The 24,677-nt window shown below is 38.5% G+C and overlaps 1 protein-coding gene across 1 annotated transcript in view; it reads right to left on the reverse strand.

The window, feature by feature from the left end:
- Positions 1-397: 397 nt before the first annotated feature.
- Positions 398-24,677, reverse strand: part of ERCC4 (ERCC excision repair 4, endonuclease catalytic subunit) — a 29,503-nt gene continuing 5,223 nt past the window's right edge. The window contains exons 3-11 of the mRNA XM_069486104.1: positions 24,336-24,531; positions 23,212-23,419; positions 20,668-20,848; positions 19,462-19,593; positions 18,426-18,536; positions 12,070-12,661; positions 10,190-10,282; positions 3,648-3,760; positions 398-2,513 (exon numbers count right to left, since the gene is read on the reverse strand). Of these exons, the coding sequence (XP_069342205.1) occupies positions 1,780-2,513; positions 3,648-3,760; positions 10,190-10,282; positions 12,070-12,661; positions 18,426-18,536; positions 19,462-19,593; positions 20,668-20,848; positions 23,212-23,419; positions 24,336-24,531 (2,360 nt within the window). The 3' untranslated portion in view covers positions 398-1,779. The remainder of the gene's footprint in view (positions 2,514-3,647; positions 3,761-10,189; positions 10,283-12,069; positions 12,662-18,425; positions 18,537-19,461; positions 19,594-20,667; positions 20,849-23,211; positions 23,420-24,335; positions 24,532-24,677) is intronic.

Raw genomic sequence — 24,677 nt, forward strand, 5'->3', positions numbered from 1 at the left:
TCAAGATGTCAATATGAGAGGTTCAGATTGGAAAGGACAGTTTAAACTACCTTGTTAGAGTTGAAGACAATTTTCTGTTACATGATCCACTGTGTATTAGTTCAAATAGTGTAGCAAACAAAAAAATAGCTGACATTGATGAGACCTTGAACTATGTGATACAGCTGGCAGAGCTGATGTCTAGATTAGCTCTTGAGGTAGAAAATTTACCACTCATTACTAAATATGTGAATAATAGCTAAATTAATAATGTTTAATATTAAAAGTTTAAAAATTACAAAAAGATGTTATGAATATCCCATATGTATGTACACTTCGGTAAAAAGCCAACCAGAACCAATCAGAAGGAAGTTTAGAATGAGATTGTTTTCTTATGGATTTTCAAACATATATATTTCTTTTGACTTTTTATATATTCTATGCATTGCTCTTCCATTTATCTACAATACTTTTTATCTCAGGGAAGGAAAACCAAATCTTAACAGCTTTGTGGGCCGGGTGCTGTGGCTCATGCCCGTAATCCTAGTACTCTGGGAGGCTGAGGCCGGAGGATTGCTTGAGCTCAGGAGTTCGAGACCAGCCTGAGCAAGAGTGAGACCCTGTCTCTACTAAAAATAGAAAAATTAGTGGAGGATAGTGGTGTGTGCCTATAGTCCCAGCTACCTGGAAGGCTGAAGATAGAAGGACTGCTTGAGCCCAGGAGTTTGAGGTTGCAGTGAGCTATGACTACACCACTGCACTCTAGCTGGGACAACAGAGCGAGACTCTGTCTCAAAAAAAAAAAAAAACAGAAAAAACAAAAAAGCAGCCTTGTGGGCCACTCATTTGCTTATATTTGTGTCTTCAAACAGAAAATGAAGGAGGCACCCTAGCACAGGCTGGCACAGGAACATGATACATGGAGAATCAAAGACAGACTAAGAGAGACTAAGGATGTGTTTATGTTGCGTTTCTATATGATATGGTGCTAGCACCTTATGATATAAGAGAGCTGGGAAAAGAGGAAGTCTAAAAAGACTCTATAACTAGCCATTTAGGCTTAGAGACCTCTGATTTTATTAACAAGAGGTTTTGAATATGTGCAAAAACAGAATTCTAAGAGCTCCTTCACCTATATCATCACATTTTGCAAATAGGTAATTCATTTTGTTTTAAAAATACTGGTTTTGAACAATCAAGTTACAGTATACATTACATATATTCAAGTGATTGGAAGACTAGTCAGCCAGTTTTGGAGGTGGCTGTCTTAAATTAGTAGTAGCAACGCCCCATGAATTTTCCTCACAGGCAGACAGGTGGAAGAAGTACGGAGTTGAAGAACGTGGTGGAGAGAACTGCTCAGGAATAGCAAAGAGATGGTCCTTCTCCGTATTCCAGAGGGCACCGTGTAGACAGAGGGTTAAGAACATGGCTGTGTGTTTTCTCAGTTTGTGTAGGAAACACAAATCTCTGCTTGTCTCAAAAGTAGCTTCCTGTAAACACTGTAGAAACTTTATCTGATCCAGACACACCTCATTTAAAAACTGAATACGCTAGGCCTGGCACAGACAGTGCAGGGAGGGAAGATGGCAGGCATGGGAAAGTTAACATGAGGCCCAAACACGAAGTTCAGAAAGGAATCCCAGCTTCTGGTCCACTGACCTTGGAAACAGAACACACAATCATTAAAAGCACTGGAAGAGGATGAAATACTAAGCTAATAATTAATAATGACCTATCATGGCTGGCAAAAAGCAGGTGAAAAGCACAGTCCTGGGGTAAGAAAACAGGCACCATTGTTCATTTTTTCATTTTTCCTTTAGATACGACTTCTGCGTAAGAGGTGTGAATAAAGTCATAAAGTTGCTTAGCATTTGCGGCATTCCCCAGAATACTTGTGAGCTTGTCTTGTGACACGGTTGCTAATTCTGCAATGTTCTTAACGTGGTTCATCAGGGAGCGACAGTTTTTGGCATTTACCCCTGGCATTTTTAACAAGAAGTCTTGGGGACCAGGATTATACTTGTCTGACTCAGGGAGGGTTTCAGAGTCTGCTGTGATGGCCAATGCTGTCGCCGCATCAGGCTGTGGCTTATTTTGTTTCAGCTCCTCAAACAACTCCGCGGTGGCATGAGGGGAGGGGCACCAGAGAATCCTGAGTCTGGGGAAGTGAAGTGTGAGAAGAGTGAGTTTGGAACTAACGTCGTTGCTGGAGATCTCCTGAAATAAGGCCCCGCGGGGAGTGAGAGAGAAAGGCTTGCTGGGATCAAACTCGATCAGAAGCATGGGTCGCTTGTAATAGCGGGACATGGAGATGCACTGGCTGTAGAGCCGGCCGTTATTTAAGGAGCCGATCAAGTCACTGATACTCTTGCGCTCCACGCACATGTCTGGAGTCAGGATGTAATCCCCAACCTCTAAAGTCACAGGTTCAATGTCAATGCCCCGACGATGGATCAGGGACGGGAGCTCACTTCGAAATTCACGCATATCCACAATTATGCTTTGCTGTGTACCATTCTGTTCCTGGCCACCTATAGAAAATGGGTAGCATTTCAAGTAATGTTACAGGAGAAGAACTCTCAAAGAGGGAATGTGACAATTAAAGTTTAAAATCTACGTTTATGTTGTTAATTCTGATGGATGGTTACATAACACTATATGGTATTATTCCACATTCTTTTACATTTTCAAAAAGATTTCTAGAAAAAGTAGAGGCAATTTCTCTCAAACTAAATGAAGTTAATAGGAACATTAGAGTCAATTGGCAGTTCCTTCCTTATAATGATTCATAGATACAAACACATTTGCTATGGTCTCCCCTCTGTAGTTCCCTATATAGTCCCTCATTGTCACACTGACCACATTTCGCTGGTCACTGTATTCCCAATTCCTAGGACAAAGCCCGATAATAGATGCTTAAAATAGCAGACACAGTAGATACTTAAAAATGCTCGCTGGGGAGCTGATGAGCTTGTATCAGTGAGTCCAGAGGTGGGTAAAGGGAGTGAAATCAGCTGCTGCCATGGGAAAATGAGACTGCGGGGAATGGGACAATGGTTACTTCTGGATGATGGTGTACTTAGAATTCAGCAAGTCCTGGTGGCATGCCACAGTTTGGACACTGCACAGCAATAAGAGTACCAAATGCCTGGGATCTGGGGAGGTACCAAGAAGTAACAAACGAATACAGAAAGAGAGTGCATGTAGCCCAAACAACTCCTACCTATGTATACACCTAAGGGGAGAGGCAGAGGAAGGAAGGAAGGAGAAACTTCCTTCAGCTCCTCTGTGAGTTAAACTGGCTTCTTTGGGTTCTTTGATTAAGAACCTATTTACCGTTTACCAAAGTTTCTTTGCAAAAGTACATTCTGAGTCTCAACCAACCAAATTTAAATGCAATTATGGAACATAACTCATTCTAAGCTGGGGTGGCTAGCACTCAGCCCCACGAATTCTGCAGATGATGCGGTGCCTTTGTGCCGGGGAGGACACGTGGTCAGTAAATGGCAGAGCTGAGGTCAGAGCACAGGGACACACATCCTCTCCCTCGCCTGATCTCCATTTTTAAGAGTTTGTCAAGAAAAACCGAGCCTCCGCAGAGTAACTCTGGAATTCACAGCCTCTTCCGCAGGCAACGAGGGTGCTTGGCAAAGGGCAGGACTCACCGGCTTTCCGAGTGTCCGAGGGAACATTGGTAGACGCTGCTCCTCTTGCTAAGTCTAGGTTTGTTTCATCTCTGCCTTCTCTTTCCTCAGGGACCACCATGCTAGCCTTTTCCCTGGCGGAGAAAACATTTTAAACATTTTGGGAACTAATTTCAAAATTTTAGATTTTAAATTGTAATGTAAATTATAATGCAAAGATTTATAAATTATAATGTTGAATATGATCTACCTGACCATAGTGGTAAAAAGAGAATACAAGAAATGTATTGGAGGTAAACATGCAAAGACAAGTGATAGGGAGAGGGAGTAGAGAGAATTTCTTGTTTGGGTACTACTTCTTGATCCTCCAGAGTAAAAAAAGCTGTCGTTTATTTTTTATTTTATATTCAAAAACTTGAGACATGAAATAAGCATGTAAAAAATGCCACAGAGAGATTGCTGAGACTGTTTGTAAGGTTAAAGTGCTACTGAGCATTAAAAAATAATTTAAATCATTTATATTCAAGTATCTTGAGGGCAGCCATAAAACAGGGATGGTTAAAAATCAGTGATTAAGAAAATGAAAACACATATATGATAGGACTTCAAAAAACTCCAGGTGGGAGGCCCTACTAAACACCCTCAATTTTAACGGAAAATCAAGGTTGATACAAGAAATCAAATTTCCATCAGAGATTAAAACAAAAAATCAGCAGCGTAGGTTATGCCTTCGGAGCAGCATTCATTACTCCCTCATGCATTTATTTAAAAACATTTATGGAGTACTCCTGAGTGGTGTTCTAGGTGCTTTGGATATAACTGTGATCACACAGTAATTCCTGTCTTCCAGGTAGCTCATATCTTACACCTTGTAGATCTAGAGGACCGTACAATCATAACTAAGATTATGCATAACCTAACTTTGCGATTCAGAGCTACAGCATGATGAGAGAGACTCAATGATCACAGCAAGGGTAAGCCAGGTCTGCTGTAGGCTTATTTTTCAAAACCAGTAAAGTATGTTACAATCAATTCCGTGAAACTGCAAGGACTGTATGTCCAATCTGTGTCAGGTATGACAGAAAAGACGAGTAAGCTGGGTCTCTCTCCTCGTGGGGCTTACAACTGAGTTGAGGAAACAAAGCAACCATGAAAACACCTGCAGAACTGAGGAACTGTAATAAGAGTCTAGGATGAAGTGAACCAGAAGACAAACCGTAGGTATTAACTAATTTCAACAAGCGTGAAAACAGCACAGATTTTCCGATTAAAGGAAATGAAATCAGATGAACCAATTCTTAAACCACTCTGGATAAATGATACCTTAGAGCAGGTTACCATTAAAAGACACCACTAAAGAACAGAAATCATAATTTTAAATTCTATACTATTTGAGACAATCTACAAATGCAAAGTTATTATCAGTACAACCTTTTATAAGCAGATCCCAGGGGCCACGCAATGGTTCCAGTTTCACTTTCCTTTGTCAAGTGCTACCTGCTGGAAGCCCCCTGCAGTGGTAGTGGCTCTGGCCGCCGCCGCCACTCATTACTGTCCCATTTTACATCCACTGCACTCCGCGGAGGACAGAGGGCAAACCATTCAAAAAAATCATTGCTCTTAAATTTCTTTTTCTTTAACATTTGAGATTATAAATTCACTGCTGTCCCCCCCCCCCATTCCTCCTTATTGTACTACATAGAACTACATTTTATAAACTACACATCACATATGGGGCCATCCCAATTTCCTGATTACTCTGTAATGTGTGAGAGGCTACAGAGCGTAGCGGGTTAGAGTGCAGTCTCTGTTTCCCTACCGTGTGGATCAGAAACCACTTACTGGCTTGTGGCCTTAGGCAAGTCATTTCATTGCTCTGTGGCTCAATTTCTTCATCTATAAAATGAGTGTAATAGTAAAATACACCTCAAAAGAGTGTTATGAGGATGACATCATAGTGCCTCGTGCATAGTAAGTGTTATATGAATATTAGCTGTTATGACTGTACTTGTCTTATAATGTGGTAACCTCATTCTCTTATTATCCACGATTATACTAATAAACTAAAGATTTGCTTTCAAATGATTCCATAATTGTTTCAAGTAATATTACAGAAAACAGCCAGTTTATCACTAAATGTCATAACATATCTATAAGTTGAATCTGACAAAAAATACACTCCAGAGATGAAACCTGGACTGTGACATCTTCCTAACCAGTAACTCTAATGTAACAAAAATGTGCCATAGTTGTAAATATTCAGTCTCCTGTTTTCAACATTTAGCACAATTATCCGAGTTACTCTGTTACATGTGATAGACCCAAAACAATAACTAAAAATTCAGATTCCTATTCCCACTTAAAGTACTGAGGTTTCCTGTGTTTGCTTTAATATCTTCAATGGTATTTGCACAACATGATGATGCAGGAAGGAGATCCTGAACTAGAAGTCTCTTCCAGAGGGCATTTATTCAAAAGCCCTCACAATAACCTATTTCGTGATCATATTTCCTAACTGTAAAATTTCAAATAATCTTATCCCTTCCTTTGAAAAGGAGTGACTCCTCTCGAAACTATGTATACTGAGGATGTTATTACTAATTTTTGTACCCAGGGAGCATTTTATTATAAATACTTAAAAGTGTAATCTTTTTGCTTTTCATTTGTCATCTGTAATCTACTGATCTTCAATCCAGCCGAACAATCCTTTCACTGTCAGTTTGCCTGATTCATTCCTTTCTGGTTATTTTAAATAGTACCACTGCTTTTCTTCTTACAACATCACCCATGGAGGTCTTGGCAAAAGCATGTTATATCATTCTCACATCAAATTTTTCTCTAAGTACAGGCGCAGTGCAAATGTTCTTCCAGCAATGCACCTCAAATATGTTTTTGCTTTTCAAAACAAACACCTCTCAAATTCCCCAAGTTTTCTGGGAACATAAATATCTTAAGATTCTAAATAGTGTAACCATCTGATTGCTGTGTAAAATGGGAAGATCTTATTTATAATAAGTAGACAGTCACCAGTGAGAGAGTTTAGAAAAAATTATACCAGATCATAGATAAAATGACATTAGAACCTGGTGTGGAAATTATTGTTATCAATTGAAACATGTTCCAGGCGGAGGAGATTTCCAATCTATGCAGGGCTTTTATCCACATCTTGTCACTGAGCTCTTTGATGGTTGAAGGCACTTGCATGAATTAGGAATGGGAAATTAGGTAATGGGTACAATGTACACTATTCAGGTGACGGTTACACTAAAAGCCCGGACTTTACCAGTACAGAATATATCCATGTAACAAAACTGCACTTGTACCCCTTACATTTATACAAAAAAAAAAATCAGGAATGGCATGAGGTCCCTAATACCTTACTACTATCTACTAAAAGTACCCTTTTCTAGAGTAGATCCCCTCATGTACTGGAGAAGAGGCAGGTGCATGAAGAAAGTAGGAAGCATAAAATCCACCCACTCAGGTGACGTCCTCCTCACATTCCGTTGGGCTCCTTTGGCTGTAACATTGTGCAGGGAAGGATTAACTCAGCAGGCCTGGGCTGCTCAAACTCTGCACATTTCTAAGAAAGGTCTGTTTCCTTAGAACTGGCCATTGGCCAGCTCCTGGAAGATAAGGTCTGAATCCTTGGAATATTCTGCCCGATAAGAGGGTTTTTGTATGCCTGAGGCCTTGGGCCACAGGTACCAGTGTGATCAGACAGTTTATGCTAACAACGTGATTTATGGTGAGTGCCTGGTTTTTGCTTTGGAGCGCAGGAGTCTGAGTGGCTGAAGTCAGTCCTGTGGGCAGTCTGTGTCGATGTGACTGAGCCCTAATACAAACTCGGGATATCAAACTGTTGACAACACTTTGCACGTGTTGTCACACATTACTGCTGGGAGAATTAAGCTCATCAGTGTGACTCCCCTGGGAGAGGAGACCTGGAAGCTTATGTCTGGTTTTTCTTGGACTTTGCCCCATGTGCCTTTTCCCTTTGCTGATTTTAATCTGTATTGTTTTGCTGTATGAAACTGTACATGGATATAACAGTTTTTCTGGCTCACGTGAGTCCTTCTAGTGAATCATCGAGCCTGAGGATGGTCTTGGGAACCCCAACATAATCACCGATAACCTGATCTGAATATTTTAGCTCTCTGTGCTCGTTTGTAACTTGGTGACAACTTTAATCAGAGAAAACTCAGGCAAAGGATGTTTTAAAACGAGTGAAAGAATGATCAGGAGGGACTGGCTCACACATCCAGTATCACCAATTCTTTGATTCTATCTCCTAAATATTTCTCAAATCTGTCCTCTTCCCTCTATTAGCCTAATCTTGGCTACCACCTTCTCTTATCAGACAATGGCAACAGCCTTCCCATTAGCTCCCATGCTCACTCATTCCTCTGTCTGATGCCAGAGAGAGCCTTTAAAAATATACCGGTCACTTTCTTTTGTTTTCCTTTATTTTTTGGAGACACAGTCTCGCTCTGTCATCCAGGCTAGAGTGCCGTGACATCAGCTGAGCTCACAGCAACCTCAAACTCCTGGGCTTAAACAATTCTGCTGCCTCAGCCTCCCGAGTAGCTGGGACTACAAGCTCACACCACCACACCTGGCTAGTTTTTTCTATTTTTAGTAGAGATGGGGTCTCACTCTTGCTCAGGCTGGTCTTGAACTCCTGGGCTCGAGCCATCCTCTGCCTTGGCCTCCCAGAGTGTTAGGATTACAGGTATTTAAGTCACTTTCCTATTTAGAACACTTCAATGCTATATTATTGCCCTTCAAGTCCTAAATCCTTAAGAGGCCTCTTATACCTCCGAGCCTTTGCACACGCCTTTGTTCAACATAACCCCCTTTTCCACGCAATCCTCCTAGGAACTCCCACAGGTTTTTCATGCATCAGCTTAAATATCACTTCCTCAGGGAAGCTCCTGATCTCCTTCTGGTCTGGGTTAGGGCTTTGACACACTCTCTTATTACACCCTTTTCTTTTACCTTTGCAGCCAGCAGTGCTTGGTATGCTTCTATTTATTATGATATTTATAATCATTTCATGTCTGTCTTTTCCACTAGAGGATACGCTCCAGAAGGGCGGAGACTTTTTCTGCACCACTGTAATCTCAGCACTTTAATATTCACACAGGGTCTGGCATGTACCAGGTGCTTAATACATATCTGTTCACTGTTTGAGCCTTGGGGAGTAAAGGTCTAGAAGTCAGAGAGTAAGACAGGCACGTGCTAAAAGCTTGGAATGAGAAGAGGTAGCCTGTGTAACACCTGGTCTGTTATAACACTATTTCTGAAATAACTTTCCAAGAATATGTACACACATACATGACACAAGCAATCCTATAAGCACATTGGCAGAAAATGTATTTTCACAGGCCGAGAGGACTGAGCAATAATTGTATGACTAGTAGCTGCAAGAATCCATGGCCACAGCAAGTCACAATTCTAGAGGATTTGAAGGGAAGGGAAGGGGACAGTCCACGTACCATGCTGACCCCACCTTAGGGACTCCATGGCACTGATTCAGTAAACACCTGCTTCCAGGAATGCCTGCCCCGGGTTAACTGGGCTATGTCTATATCTTACACATATACTGAGAACCCACAGCCAGCACTGTAGGATGGCTGTCCATTTTGAAATCCAGCCTAGGGCCCTGGCAGGCTGACTACTGCTAAAAATAAGTTTTGCCCTACACTGCCAACGTCTGAGGCCTGGAGGTGGGTCTGGCTCAACTGCACTCTGTCCAGGCCATGGTCTCCTCTGGTCTAGCCTTTCTCTGGCTCAGCTCAATGATGCCGCATCCAGCCCTCGCCCTGGCTTCTGAGACCCCTGAGAGATCATCTGGCCCATCTTCCCACACCAAGCGGTAGTCTCCTTGACAACATCCCTAGTGGGCGGTTATCAGATTTCTTGAACGCTTTCAGGGGTAAGAGGTAGCCATCTAGTTTGTGAATATCTCATAAACATTTTCCTTATGTTAAATTGAAAAACATTTTCTATTTGGATTTGGAACATTACCAGATACCCACTCTCAAAAACATACCCATGTCTACGTTCAGACAAACAACACATCTTCTAAAAAACATTTTCCCAGAGCGATCCTACTGACGGTGATTGGAACTGGCAGCCCCGCCCCCCCCAGACAATGGGAGTCTCACAAGGAGAAAAAAAAAATCATTCAGAAGAGGGCAGAATCTCGTGCATAGGGCAGGGAAGAGGGAGATTTACGAATCTATTTCTTAGAAAAGTAGTGTTTTAGTTATATTTCTTTATAACAGAAAAGCAGTTCTCTTTGTCCCATTTCTAATATTCTGTTAAACCACTAACAAGCAACTGGAGATGGTAGAAGAGGGGGAGAGAGAAAGGAACCATGTGCTGAGACATACGTGGGGGACACATCAGACAGCATGTTTATCTTGCTGAAAGGCCCTCTAACCTCTTCCCCTTCCCAACCTCCCCGGGGGCTGTTAGATGTCCCCCACCCAGAGACTCCTCTGGCCCTTGAAAGACCTTCCGTGTAGTTGTGACCTTCATGCTGATCTGCGTATTACCTTATGAGTTTCTCAAAAGCTTCCTTTTCTTTCCGCAAAGCAGTGAGATAGCGTTGTTCCTCAGTGGAACCTCCATAGATAAGAAAGTAAACCCTGCAAGTTAAGACAGAACTCTTTTAGATTGCAAAAACGTAATTTTTAATCCCTGAAAGGAACAGCAGAACATTTGAAATCAGCAACCTAGGTTGGTCAAATCATAAATATTTGATTGAGAATAAAAGGTTCCATTCATCACTCATTAACTAAAATTAAGCTGTCTAAACCCCACCTGTTAAAGGTTTCATTACCACATTTTTTTTTTCTTTTGCTAAAAGGAGGAACAGAGTTTAGGTAAACACTGAAATACAATCAGAGGGATAGAAATATTCTTTCCTCATAACCATAAACAAATCAAAAAACACACAATCTTAAGAGGCTTCTCTTTTTTCAATTTTTTCTTTGCATCTCTGCCAAACAATTGTTTAAAAAGTTGGATAGTAGCTATCAAAACCAGCTTATGAAAGTTCATTTTAGTGAAAAATAAACAAATGAAATCTACATGACCTTATCTTCACAAGTAATTTCTCAGTTCTTTATTCGTGTCTTAACAGGACAGAGTCATCACACATTCTATACAAACACACGGGCATAGAAGACATATGGAATGTATCAAGCATCTCAAAGAATAATTTGACAGATTTTCTCTTAGAAAAGGTCTGCTTTTGTATCTTGTTTGCCGCTAAGAGAGCTGGATTAAGCACTTCCTCTATCCCTTTTCTTCACCTTCTATCAGAAGTATTTTCCTTCTTGAGCTTCGGTTTTTCTTTTAGCCTTTATCTTCCTATTATATTTTTTTCCAGTGTAGACAGGGAAAAGATCACTAGGTAATGAGTTAAGAGACCTCAGTTCTCCCATGGATGTGCCATGTGGCTGAGACCAAGTCATTCCCCATTTCTGGGCCTCAGTTTCCCATTGATGGAGTGAGCAGGTTAAACTTCCAGGTCCCTTCTGATTCTGAAATTTTGTTTCTAAATATCACACTATTTTGTTCTCAGGCAAGAAAGAAGCTTGGCACACACAGCTATCTACAAAGTTGATCAATAGAGAAGTATGAAAAGTTACCAGCCTATAATTATATTACCAGCTTTATCTAATCTCTTCATCCTGCATTATTTCTGATCCAGCTCCTCCATTCATCTGTGCTCTGAAATGCTGTATTAGTTAAACTGCTAGGAAGGTTTCTTTTGGCTCTGTTTTTGGTTCAGACTGAGTTCAGGATATTAATTTTGTGTTTATTTCCCCTCAGATAATTGGAGAGCCAGAACACTATCTTCTTTGGGAGGCATCATTTTCTCATCTGATATTTCTGTAGATTTTTCATCTGACATTTCTTGAAACTCAAGAAAACCTGGTACAGTAATTCCCCCAAACACTTTCGTTTTATGTGGATGACATTTAGAACCACTTCTGAAAGACATTTTGGAAGATTAAAATTATTTAGCCAAGTCATAATTATATTAACTTTTGGTAGGACTTAGAATATTATACATTTTCTAGACTTTTTCAGATACAGCACCCCATAAGCTACAAACCAACGCATAAAGAATACGGTACCGAACAACAGAGCGGCATGTAACTACACACAAGGAGTCCCCTAGGTTTGTTGTCCTGCAACTACATTTGATGTCCTGCCCATGCAACTTCCCAGATCCATCAGAAAGCAAAATAAGGTTTCGTAAATGTAACCAGCATCATAACAGTAGAGTGTTAAATGAAACTAACATGCATGTAAACTAATATGCATATAAAACTAATACGCAACTGGTAGAGATTCTGTGTTAAGTCCTAAAGAACTGTGACATTCAAAGCTTTAAGAAACAGTTCATACTTGTGTAACTTGCCTCAGAGGCTTCCCGGGCCTGCTTGCTCTGTAAATTTCCAGCTGACGGACGAAGGTGAGTTCTGCATCATACAGAACCACGTACCGGGGCTCTATTTCGTGGAGTACCCTTGTCAGAGCGTAGGGGTCGCTACAACCCAGGAGCGGATGGATGATTGTGAGGGGTTCTTTCAGGATTCCATAAGCAGCATCTGATGACAGATTTAAATCAAACTCTTCGTGCTTCATTTCTTCCAAGCGGCTTTCTGGGCTACTGCTTATTTCCCTGTGATCTCCTTCCTCAACATCGCCTTCCTCTTCCAGGTCTTCAGATTTTCCTATCATCTGAGTTAATCTTCGTTTTTTCTTTTTGAGAGCCCTTTCTTTGGTAGAAGCCCTTTCTTTGTTTTGGGGGTCTTTGGGTCTTTTGTTAGATTTCGTAATTCTTCTGGAACTGTCCTCCTTCCTAAATTTCATCCACACTTCTTCAGCTTTGCTATCCTTCTCAAAGGTTTTCCTGTAGAGCCTCAGTAAGAAGGCTTCGGCTCCCAGGGTGATGTAGTCTCTCAGCTGGGAACATGTTCGGTCATCACTTGCACAAATAAGCACTTGGCCTAAAACCAGAAAACAACGTTGTGTTACTGTTGCCTCCTTGGTCCTCCTGATCCCCGTATGGCCTCTCCCCGCTTCCCTGAAAGGAAAGACAGCTTACCTTTTGGTATCAAAGACCCATAATTTACAAAGAGTTTAAAAAAGGGTCTTGGGTATTTATCAAATGCTTTCACATCTCTGGCAGGATTACTTAAATATTTTGAATAAAGTTTAAGCCAGACTATTTAGTCTTATGAAAGAACAATCACGTGTGGGGCTTTGCACTGAAACTCAGGGCTGCCCTGGCATAAGGAAACACAACACAGGGCAGAATTCTGCTGGTGCCCACCGAGGGGGCATTTTGACCAGCCTGGCCGGATAGAAATCCTCTGCCCTGAAGCCCTAGCTCCTGCTAGACCCACCACTGGCAGAAAAAGAGCAGCCGGGGGCCTGGACTAAATGCATAGGGCAGTCGGGCCACAAAGGCTGCAGTCCTTGGGCAATTCCTGTGGCTGGGCTGGCTCGGTGTCAGTGGACTTGGGGTGCGCATGACCCGGTGAGACAACAGCAGTCGCAGCCAAGCCAGTGCCTGGGTTACCCCTCCCCCAAATATAGGCAGCGCAGCTCAAGGATAGTCTTCTTCCACTTGGGGAAAGGAAAGGGAAGAGCTCAGAGGACTCTGTTTTGCAATGTGGGTACCAGCTCAGCCACAGTAAAATAAAGTACCAAGCAGACTCCGGAGGCCCCTGACTCCAGGCCTTAGTTCCTGGATGGCATTTCTGGATCCACGCTGGGCCAGAAGGAAACACGCTGCCCTAAAAGGCAGGACCCAGTCCTGGCAGGATCCACCACCTTCTGACTAAAGAGCCCTCGGGCTCTGAATAAACATCAGAGGTAGCAGCCAACAGTCACCACTGGCTTTGGGTGAAACTAGGCTGGCTCTGGGTGTGACCTGGTGCTGGTGACCACCAGGTGAGTGGCCAGGTCACTCCTCCCCCAACTCCAGCAGCCCAGTACAGAGAGTGAGGGAACAGAGTAAGAAACTTTGCCTGGTAATCTAGGGAACTCTCTCTTATCTTACCCAAGTCCACAAAGGCAGTACCACCAGGAGTCTACAAGACTCACAGCATTACTGGGCTTGGGGCACCCCCAGTACTGATCTGGCTGGAGTGACCAAAGACTTAGACCACAACACTGAACTCCCTCTGAGTATCTGGAAAGCCTTCTCAAGAAGGATGGGTTCAAACAAGCCCAGACTGCAATGGTTAAAATAAATACCTAACTCTTTCAATGCCTAGACATCGACGAACATCCACAAGCATCAAGAACATCTAGGAAGACATGATCTCACCAAATGAACTAAATAAGGTACCAGTGACCAATCCCAGAGTGATGGACATAGGTGACTTTTCAGACAAAGAATTCAAAATGGCTGTCCTGAAGAAGCTCAGTGAACTTCAAGGCAACACAGAGGTTCAGCAGAGAAATTTAACAAAGAGATTGAAATAATAATAAAAAAAAAATCAAGCAGAAATTTTGGAGCTTAAGAATTCAATTGACAGACTGTGAAACACATTAGAGTCTCTCAACAGCAGAATTGACTAAGCAGAAGAGAGAATTAGTGAGCTTGAAGACAGCTTATTTGAAAATACACACGCAGAAGAGAAAAAAGAAAAAAGGATAAATAAGAATAAAGCATGCCTACAAGATCTAGAAAATAGCCTCAAAAGAGCAAATCTAAGAATTATTGGCCTTAAAGAGGAGGTAAAGAGAGAGACTGGGGCAGAAAGTTTATTCAAAGAAATAACAACAGAGAACTTTCCAAACCTAGAGAAAGATATTAATATTCAGGTACAACAATGTCACAGAACACCATGCAGATTAAACCCAAACAAAGCAACAATGCATTTAATAATCAAACCCCCAAAGGTCATGGATAAAGAAAAGATCCTAAGGGAAACAAGAGAAAAGAAAAAAAATAACACAGCAGCTCCAATACGTCTGGCAGCAGGTTTCTCAGTGGAAACCTTATAGGATAGGAGAGAGTGGCATGACATATTCAAAGTGCTGAAGGAAAGAAACCTTAACCCTAGAATATTACATCCTGCAAAAATATCCTTCAAACATGAAGGAGAAATACTTTCCTAGACAAAAAAAGTTCATAAACACCAGACCTGTCCTACAAGAAACGTTAAATAGAGTTCTTCGGTCTGAAGGAAAAAGACATTAACAATAAGAAAATAATCTGAAGGTACACTATTCACTGGTAGCAGGAAGTACACAAATACGCTGCTGTAATTGCGGTATATAAACCACTTATATCTTGAGTAGGAAGACTAAAAGAGAAACCTAACAAAAATAACAACTTTTTGAGAGATAGATAGTATAAAAAGTTATGGATGAAAACAACAAAAAGTTAAAAAGCAGGGGCAGGAGGGATGGAGTTAAAGGGTAGAATTTCTGTTAGATTTCTCTTTGCTAGTTTGTTTGTAAGCAAAGTTGTCATATGTTTAAAATAATTGATTATAAAATGCTTTTTGCAAGCCTTATGATAACCTCAAATAAAAAAACCTACTGTAAATACACAAAAGATAAAAAGCAAGAAATTAAAACACAATACTAGAGAATATCACTTTTAACAAAGAAAGACAGGAAGGAAGTAAGAAAGAGAGAGAGAGGACCTAAAATAACCAGAAATCAAATAACAACAGGAAGTTGCAGTAAGTCCTTACCTATCAATATTAATAACACTGAATGTGAATGGACTAAACTCTCCAATCAAAAGACATAACATGGCTGAATGGATAAAAAAATAAGAGCCAATTACATGTTGTCTGCAAGAAACCCACTTCATCTACAAAGACACACATAGACTGAAAATAAAGGGATGGAAAAAGATATTCCTGAAACTATGAAACTACTAAAAGAAAACATTGGGGAAATGCTTAAGGACATCGGTCTGGGCAAGGACTTCTTGAGTAGTACCCCCAAAGCACAGGCAATCAAAGCAAAATTGGACAAACAGGATTGCATCAAGCTAAAAAGCTCCTGCAGAGTAAAGGAAACAACAAAGCGAAGAGACAACCCACAGAACGGGAGAAAATATTTGGAAACTCCTCATCTGACAAGGGATTAATAACTAGAATATATAAGGTGCTCTAACAAATCAATAAGAAGAAATCAAATAATCTGATTAAAAAATGGGGAAAGGATCTGAATAGACATTTCTCAAAAGGAGACATACAAATGGCCAACAGGTATATGAAAAAATGCTCAATATCATTAGTCATCAGAGAAATGCAAATCAAAACTACAATGAGATATCATCTCACCCCAGTTAAAATGGCGTTTATCAAAAAGACAGGCAGTAACAAAAGCTGGAGAAGATGTGGAGAAAGAGGAACCCTCGTACACTGTTGGTGGGAATGTAAATTAGTGCAACCACTATGGAAAATAGTACGGAGGTTTCTCAAAAAACTGAAAATATTAGAACTACCATATGATCCAGCAATCCCACTGCTGGGTATATATCAAAAGGAGGGGAATTTAGTATATCGAAAAGATACCTGCACTCCCATGTTTATTGCAGCACTATTGACAACAGTCAAGATTTAGAATCAACCTAACTACCCATCAATGGATGAATGGATAAAGAAATCATGGTACATATGCACCATGGAATATTATATAGCCACAAAAAAGAATGAAATCCTGCCATTTGCAACAACATGAATGGAACTGGAGAACATTATGTTAGGTGAAATAAGCCAAGCACAGAAAGACAAATCTCTCATGTTCTCACTCATATCTGGGAACTAAATATTAAAAACAATTGATTTCATGGAGACAGAGAGTAGAATGATGGTTATCAGAGGCAGGGAAGGGTAGCAGGGGGAGGGGAGGATAAAGTGGGGATGGTTAATGGGTGCAAAAATATAGTTAGATAGTTTGATAGAATGAACAATATGTGATAACACAACAAAGTGACTATAATCAACAAGTTAGGGTATACTTTAAAATAACTAAAAGAGTAGAATTGGAATGTTTCTAACATAAAGAAATGTGAAATGCCTGAGGTAATGGATACACCAATTACCCTGATTTGATTAATTCAGCTTATATGTCTGTATCAAAACATCCATGTACCCTATAAAGATATACAGCTATTATGAACCAATAGTAATTAAAAATAAAAAATACATACATATATTAGAAAGTACAATCATGATATAATGAAGGCTTTAAATAAATTCTTTTTAATTAATAATTTTCCAGATCTTACACACTAAAACAAATTCTAAAGGGATTATAGTCAAATGTTAAATCATTAAAAAAAAAAAAGAAATGACTACTCTCCATCTCTCCAGATGTACATGATTTTCTAGGCTTAAAAGCATTGGAAAAAAGCTCAGAGAAGACTGATAACTATACTTTAAGATTCACTCTATAAGAATAAAAAACTGCATTAAAAAAGCTACAAACAAAAAAAAATGCTTTATTTAACAAATATAAATGTTAGTATCTTTAATATATAATGAGCTGATACAAACTGAGGACATAGTCTAAACTGGCAAAAGAGACTAAAATGATTCACAAAAGAGGGAAAAATGCATTTGAGAAAATACTGAGCTCACAAAATATCAAAACTTAAAACAAGCTATCAAATTAATAAAATTATTATATATGTAACGTATGTGTTATATATTGTATATATTTTACATGTATATAATACACATATAAAGCATGTACACACATACACACACACACACACACACACACACACAAATACAGAGAACTTCCAGTCATGGTTAACTAAGTGAAAAAGAGGTAAGCTCTTATATTGCTAGAAGAAATGAAAATTAACGAAAACTTTCTGTAAATCAATACAGTAATATATCCCAAGAACTTTAAAAATGTTAAAACCATTTGACCCATTAGTTATATATTATATGGATATAATATTATATTTTGGATATTATATCCACACTATTTAACAATGTAAAATATTAAATATGTGACAGAAAACCTAGAAGGAAATACATCAATGTTAGCAGCTGCTAGGGGTAATTTTATTTTTTCCTTCTCTCTTTTCTTTATCCCTTTTACTATTTCTACAGTGAGCATATAAGATTTTAGGTTTTAAATCACAAAATTGTAGTTCAGGGATAACGTCACCAGCATATTTACTAATATAAAAATTGTGTGCTTGCCTTTATTGCTTTACGGGAGTTTAAAGGCTCAATAAACTTTTTTAAAATTTAGCTTTCTTTTATTTTCCACCTGGTTTTATTTTTAAATTTACAGTTCAGGTTTATTCTACTGTGCTAAACTATAAATGCTCGTATACCCCATGTTTGAAGGGAACAGCACTAAAATTTCAAAGTTTTTTGGAGGGTTAGGTCAATGTCACTCCATAAAAGAGTTTAGGCTTCTTTGGAAAGATACATGGGGAGGATATAAAACAGAAGATCCATTAGCTTATTCCTTGGGGATTCCGGATTTAAAGCCTGGTGACTATATGTGTAGAATTAGCTCAATCTTTAAATAGAAGTCCTAAGAACCCAACCAGTAAAAAAAACCTGCTTTCATGAATATACAATGATTCAACCTGCAGAAAATTACATCAAGTGAACAGAAATGAAGTTGCCACTAGGATTTCAGTGTTCATTTGGCATTTATTCATCTACATTTCACAAATAAAATAGTGAGTTACTTTTAAAGAGCTAATTAAATCGAGATTCATTTGACAGATTTTGAAAGCGATGTTATCATGTCATTTTTTCCTACCTGGACCACCAAGGGCTTCACTCTCCTTATTTTCTGCCTCAATTTCTTTCAGTACTTCAGTCAGTGCCTCCCACTTTGGGTTGCTTTCTAGGACCAGTTCTTTTTTTGTTTCTGTACAGAAATAACAGATAACCTCATTCTATGTGATAATATTTACCCATAAAGTATTCCAAAGGCTTTTAAAACAATAGATAACACAAACATCATGACATAAGCCCATTTCTTTAAGCTTTCTTTATAATGTTATAAGAAATCTGCTTTCCTGAAAAATGTCTACTTAAGGTCTAAATGAAAGATACTTCAAACCATTAATATAGGTTTCATAACACCTCGATAGAAAGTTATATGCATGGTCACCAATGAGAGCTGATTCTGTGTTGTCTGTTGTGACACTATGTATTAGATGCTATACAAAATAAAGGAATCAGTACAGAATGACATTTCTAAAATCCCCATGATTTTCACAATCCTGAACATGAATAAAAGTAGACAACACATTTTTTTCCTATAAATATTCAAACATATCATTAATATGTTCAATTAAGTTTTGAAACAGACCTTTAAACTAGGCAGAAAGTAAGCATTAACCCTATCCCGTGACTTAAAAAACTAGTTACATTTATGATACCTACTAGACAAATGTTGGAATAAAACTCATATTTGCCTCATTCTAGTATATTTATGTTCTTTAAAAATTAAAAGGAACCTTAAAATGTTCCACTCTGACTTTAGGGGACAAAAATAATAATTATTTTGAAGTAAAAAAATCAACATATAGTTCTTTATGTAACATACTTGATTGATATCTGGCATTTGTAATTCGGAAACAACTGGCAATGCATGCTAAGACTTGCCACACTGAATATTACTAACATACATTACATATGTTACATATAACATACCTATATACATTTAACATACAGACACAAACTTTTTACATGGCTAAAGATTTTAAATTACACTTTAATTTGATAAGCATTTCCACACCAAATACCTAAATAAAAGACATATTTAAAGACTTAACCCTACAAGATACCTTGCTCTTCTTCTTTAATCTCCATTTTTTCAGACATTTTGCCTTTTTTACTCATTTTGGCATCTGGAACATGATAAACCCTTGCTCGAGCATTTATAAACATTGAGGTGCTGGCATCAAGAAACAGCCAACCTAATACGAAAAGTTAAAAAAAAAAAGAGTGTTTTCAATTTATGGTTAATTTCAAATAGTCTCCGATGGTCACAAAACCGACATATGAGGGGTGTCCAGAAAGTATCCAGCCATTGTCAGTATATACGAGAACGGTTATATGGCTGGATACTTTCCGGACAGCCCTCATATATAACCAGCCACCACCTTGTCTTCCTACCAACCACACTTTCTCCCACTATTGTGGCCTCTATCACTGTTTGGCTAGATCAGTGGTTTTCAAAATGCGGCCCATGAACTCCTAGGGGTCCCCAAATGTTTTCAGGGGGGTCTGTGATGTCAAAACTTTTCTCATAATAATACTAAGACGTTATTTGACTTCTTTCACTGCGTTGACATTTCCAGTGATGGTGTAAAGCTTTGCTGGGTAATGCTGCTGGTGCCTTAGCATAAACCAAGGCAGCGTCATGAAAGCGTGCTAGCAGTCAATGCATTCTTTACTGTCGTGCTTCTATAGTTTGTTACTTAAGCATGCCCTGAAGAAGTAGTACAAATTATTCATTGTATTAAATCTTGACCCCAGGGGCCTGTGGACCATCCTTTGAAAACCACCGGTCTAGTCAAATAGCAACTGAAGCCACAGAGGCCACAACAGTGGTAGGAAAACAAGATGGTGGCCAGCTGCATGTGTATCTATCCCTATAAATCTCTCCTGCTCTTCAGTCTTTGGCACTCCAGCTGATGAAACCCCACACTTCCTTGCTTTTTCTTTGGGGAAAATGAATTTTAAGTTCTAAACTTCCAGAACACAACCTATTTCTAAGCTGGGGACTGCCTGTACTACAGTCTTTTCTAGAAATAAAATCGCCCAGAATGGATATGAATATTTATTATTACACAGAACAGAAGTTAAGTGGGCGGAAACATTAGCTATCAATAAAACCTACATCCTTGTGATATGAACATAAAACATAATTTGAAATCTTAGTATAACATATAGTTGAATATAGCACTCCTCACACCTGATTGCCCACCAAAATCTAACACTTTATTCAAATCAGCTCCTAGAATATTATTAGTATTTTTATCTCCCACCTGAATTCTGACCAAAAGCCTTTTCGGTTGCTCTCAGAGATTCCAGAAGATTAAGAAATGTGACACAATCATACTGAGAGAGATACTGCAGCAAAGTTCGTAATATCTTCAAATCCTGAACTAAGGATTTAGTCTTGGCTCCAAGCTGGTGCCACAAAGGATCCAGATAATGGCGGATAGTCTAAAACAAAAATAAAAATTTAATATTGCTAAAATATGTTCTATATAGCTATTCGTAATACATATCATACTTTCAAAAAAGATTGCTTTTATACCTAAAAATGATTAAAATGATGAATTTTATGTTATGCATAGTTTACGACAATAAAAAACCTACAACATTCCCCAAGAAAGTAGCTAGAAAATTTCAGTTAATAAATTCTAACAGTAATGCTTAACTTTAAGCAGAGTGTCTTACTGCTAGAATCTTTATGATCAGATTATCATCATCCATATTTATATGACTGTCACGAGAGAAAAGGCCTGATAAACATCAGATAATCATTGTTTTATGAACAGAGTCAAAGCGTGTAGCTCAGACACGTTCAGTTCCTGCCAGGTTGGACTCTGACTCTATCCTGGATGGGTAAAGAGGTGGAATCCAGCCGGACCACAGCACAGAGGGCACAACCTGGGTAAACTACATAGTATCAAATTAAATAACAATGCACCTTAATTTGTTAGTGTAAAGATTTATTTAGTTTTTTTTTTTAAAGTGGATTCATGATAGGAAAATATTTGTTAAATTAACAATTGACTAAGTTTGATTATTTTTTTAAGATCCCAAAAAGCCACCTAAAACAAAGAAGCACTTTATGTATATACTATACAGGTGTCTAGGTACCCGCAGCTATGTATATGCACATTTCCCTCACAAACTGATTCTGTAACTTTTTAGTTACAGAATTATCTGATGTCCACCAGATATTTAGAGCCTGATATGAAAGCAGTGTCACTGCATAGTCTCTGATCTAACAAATTTAATACTGAGCAGGAGTAATTATTTGGATGACACTATAATTTATTGTCCAAACTAGAACACTTGTGAAAAATGAAATGATATACTATTAATAATTTACTCCAGGACACAGGTAGATATTGGTCTGTCCTAGGCAGCTTGGGACATAAAACTACATGTTTCTTTTGTAAAATCATCTACAAGAGGTTAAATATTTTAACAAGATGCAAGCTATTTCTATATTTAGATACAGTTACTAAAAGAATACATAAAACAATGTTTTCACTTTTACTAACCAGGTTAGGTTATATATATTTTTTCTAGGGACATATACATTCTGTCAAAAGAATATGACGTATTGTCCTCAAGGTATAGGGGAAAAAAATTTTAAAAATGAAAAGAACGTGAGGGACTTTTAAAAAAATCTCTATGCACTATATTATAACACACTTTAAGCACAGAGGAATAGAATACATGAAATTAGTTTTATGTATCAATATTTCACAGTAAGCTGACTTTTTTGAAGGGTCAGAGAAATGAGAAATTAGATTTTTCCTTTTTTTATAATCACCATGCATTATTTCCAGGGACATGGAGATTAATTCAGAGCTTAAAGGACAGGAACTTGCTCTACCAAAATATGAAACTAAAGCTGTCAGGAATTTTTTAAAAGTCAGCATCTTCTGGATCTACAATTCAATTATTAAACATTTCTATGTCTGTACTAATATTACTCTATGATGAAAAAAATTAATTAGAATAAAAATTCTTTTTTTTTTTTTTTGAGACAGAGTCTCACTCTGTTGCTCGGGCTAGAGTGAGTGCCGTGGCGTCAGCCTAGCTCACAGCAACCTCAAATTCCTGGGCTCAAGCAATCCTCCTGCCTCAGCCTCCCGAGTAGCTGGGACTACAGGCATGCACCACCATGCCCGGCTAATTTTTTCTATATATATTTTTAGTTGGCCAGATCATTTCTTTCTATTTTTAGTAGAGACGAGGTCTCACTCTTGCTCAGGCTGGTCTCGAACTCCTGACCTCGAGCGATCCACCTGCCTCGGCCTCCCAGAGTGCTAGGATTACAGGCGTGAGCCACCGCGCCTGGCCTAGAATAAAAATTCTTGAACTAAAGTCTTATCATTTTCTCAATTCAGAATGTAAGTTTAAGATAGAACAAGTTTCATATTCTGCAACAATGAAAACTCATCCAAATTATTTTTATTCCATAAGAGATCATAAATTCATGTATAATTATGAAGCATTACGTAAAATTCTTCTACCTGTAGATATCCAAATGTTGTCATTTCAAAGTAAAAAAGTTATTTATCCTCTTGATTATAATTAAAATAAGAGATAATCACTTACTGTATAACTGCAAAAGTCAGTTATGCTCAGATGCCAATCCACATATTTTACTGCAAATTATTACCTTCTAGTAAACCAAAGAAGCTATACTTTAAATCACCTCCAACTTAATGCTAAAATAACAGCAAATTCCTTTTAAGAACATTGCAAATATTAAAATAACTTGCATTCTTTAACATTATGGCATAACGAACTGTGCTTGAAAAGGAAAAGAAAAAGAGTACCTTGTCAAAAGGTTTTCCAATAGCATTTTCTAAAGATAAATCTTCCACTTCAAGCGATGGGTTATGGCATTTTAGTTCCTTGAGACATGCATTTAAAATGTCCAGTATAGCAGTCTGTATGGCAAGCATGGTGGGTGTCATAGAAACATGAATTTCTACAACTTCAGGTTTGTGCTGTTCTAAAAATGAGTTTACTGCTATATGGAACCTAAAGAAACAAAGATTGTTCAAATATTTTCTAGACTTTCATTTCAACAGCTGTGCATTTCTAGTCTCAGTTTAATAATCTAATAATTTTTTTAAGTGTAATTAAGAAAGAAATAAAATGGAAAGCAAAATGACAGTGTTTTCAAGAATGCTTTGAACCTCAATGAATGGAAGTACTGTATTATTCAAGTAAGGCAGGGGTCAGAAAACTATGGTCTGGGCCGACTCCAGTGCCTGCTTTTATAGTCCTATTGTAACGCAGTCGCACACCCTGTTTATGTAAGCAGTCTATGGCTGCTTTCATGCTGCAGTAACAGACTTCAGTAATTGTGACAAACCATGTGGCCTTCAAAGCCTAAAATATTTAATATCTGGTCATTTACAGGAAAAGTTTGCTGATCCCCAAAACAAGGTATAATCAAGAAAGGAAAAACACAACAACTATTCTTAAAATAACATAGTATAAGCAAAATACATATTAGCATAGGTTACAAAAATGTTTGAAAATGGAAACCTTATGTTTTTCCGAGAAATTTACATAAATTCTTCAAAATCTTTGTGCTTTATTTCCCTGAGGAGGAATTTTCAGAGTGGAAGTGGTGGTCTTAGCCAGTAACTCTGCAGTTCACCTACAGCTGTTGTGTACGTGGGGGTTTCATGAAACGTATAAGAAAGAATAAATTGGCTGTCCTTGGATGGATCTGATGGACTACCAGAAATATAACTATGAAATTGCTCGCTACTTTCAAAGGAATTACAAATATGGTGACCACGTATTTATATCTGGATGTGTTTGTTTTGAACCTGACTAGTATCTACCAAGTACAATTACAGCAAATTTTACAGTACGTTATATTAAAATACAACTAAGTTATAGCAGATCTTCCCATAAACATTTATCACATAATGCTACTTACCTGGGCCACAGGTATAGCTTCCTCACAAAAAGATTTCTCATCACTCTTTCCACATGACAAAAACCAGTATCAAAAGCAACAGCATTGTCTGTGAAAGCTTTAATAAAACCACGCTTGTTTTTCTGGCGAAAGAGGCGCAAGATGAACGCTTCTTGACAAGACTCGATTATCCTGTGGGCTCTGTACACCAAGATGCCTGAGGGGGGGAATTATAATTTCAATGACAGAATACATAGGTAATTTTCATACTCATTTTCTTTCATTCCTTCGTTCATTCATCACATTTTTCTTGAATACCTACATGAGAAGGGACACGCACTGTTCTAGGCTGGGGATACAGCC

Source organism: Eulemur rufifrons, chromosome 14, assembly GCF_041146395.1.
Source record: "Eulemur rufifrons isolate Redbay chromosome 14, OSU_ERuf_1, whole genome shotgun sequence".
NCBI classification, from domain to species: Eukaryota; Metazoa; Chordata; class Mammalia; order Primates; family Lemuridae; genus Eulemur; species Eulemur rufifrons.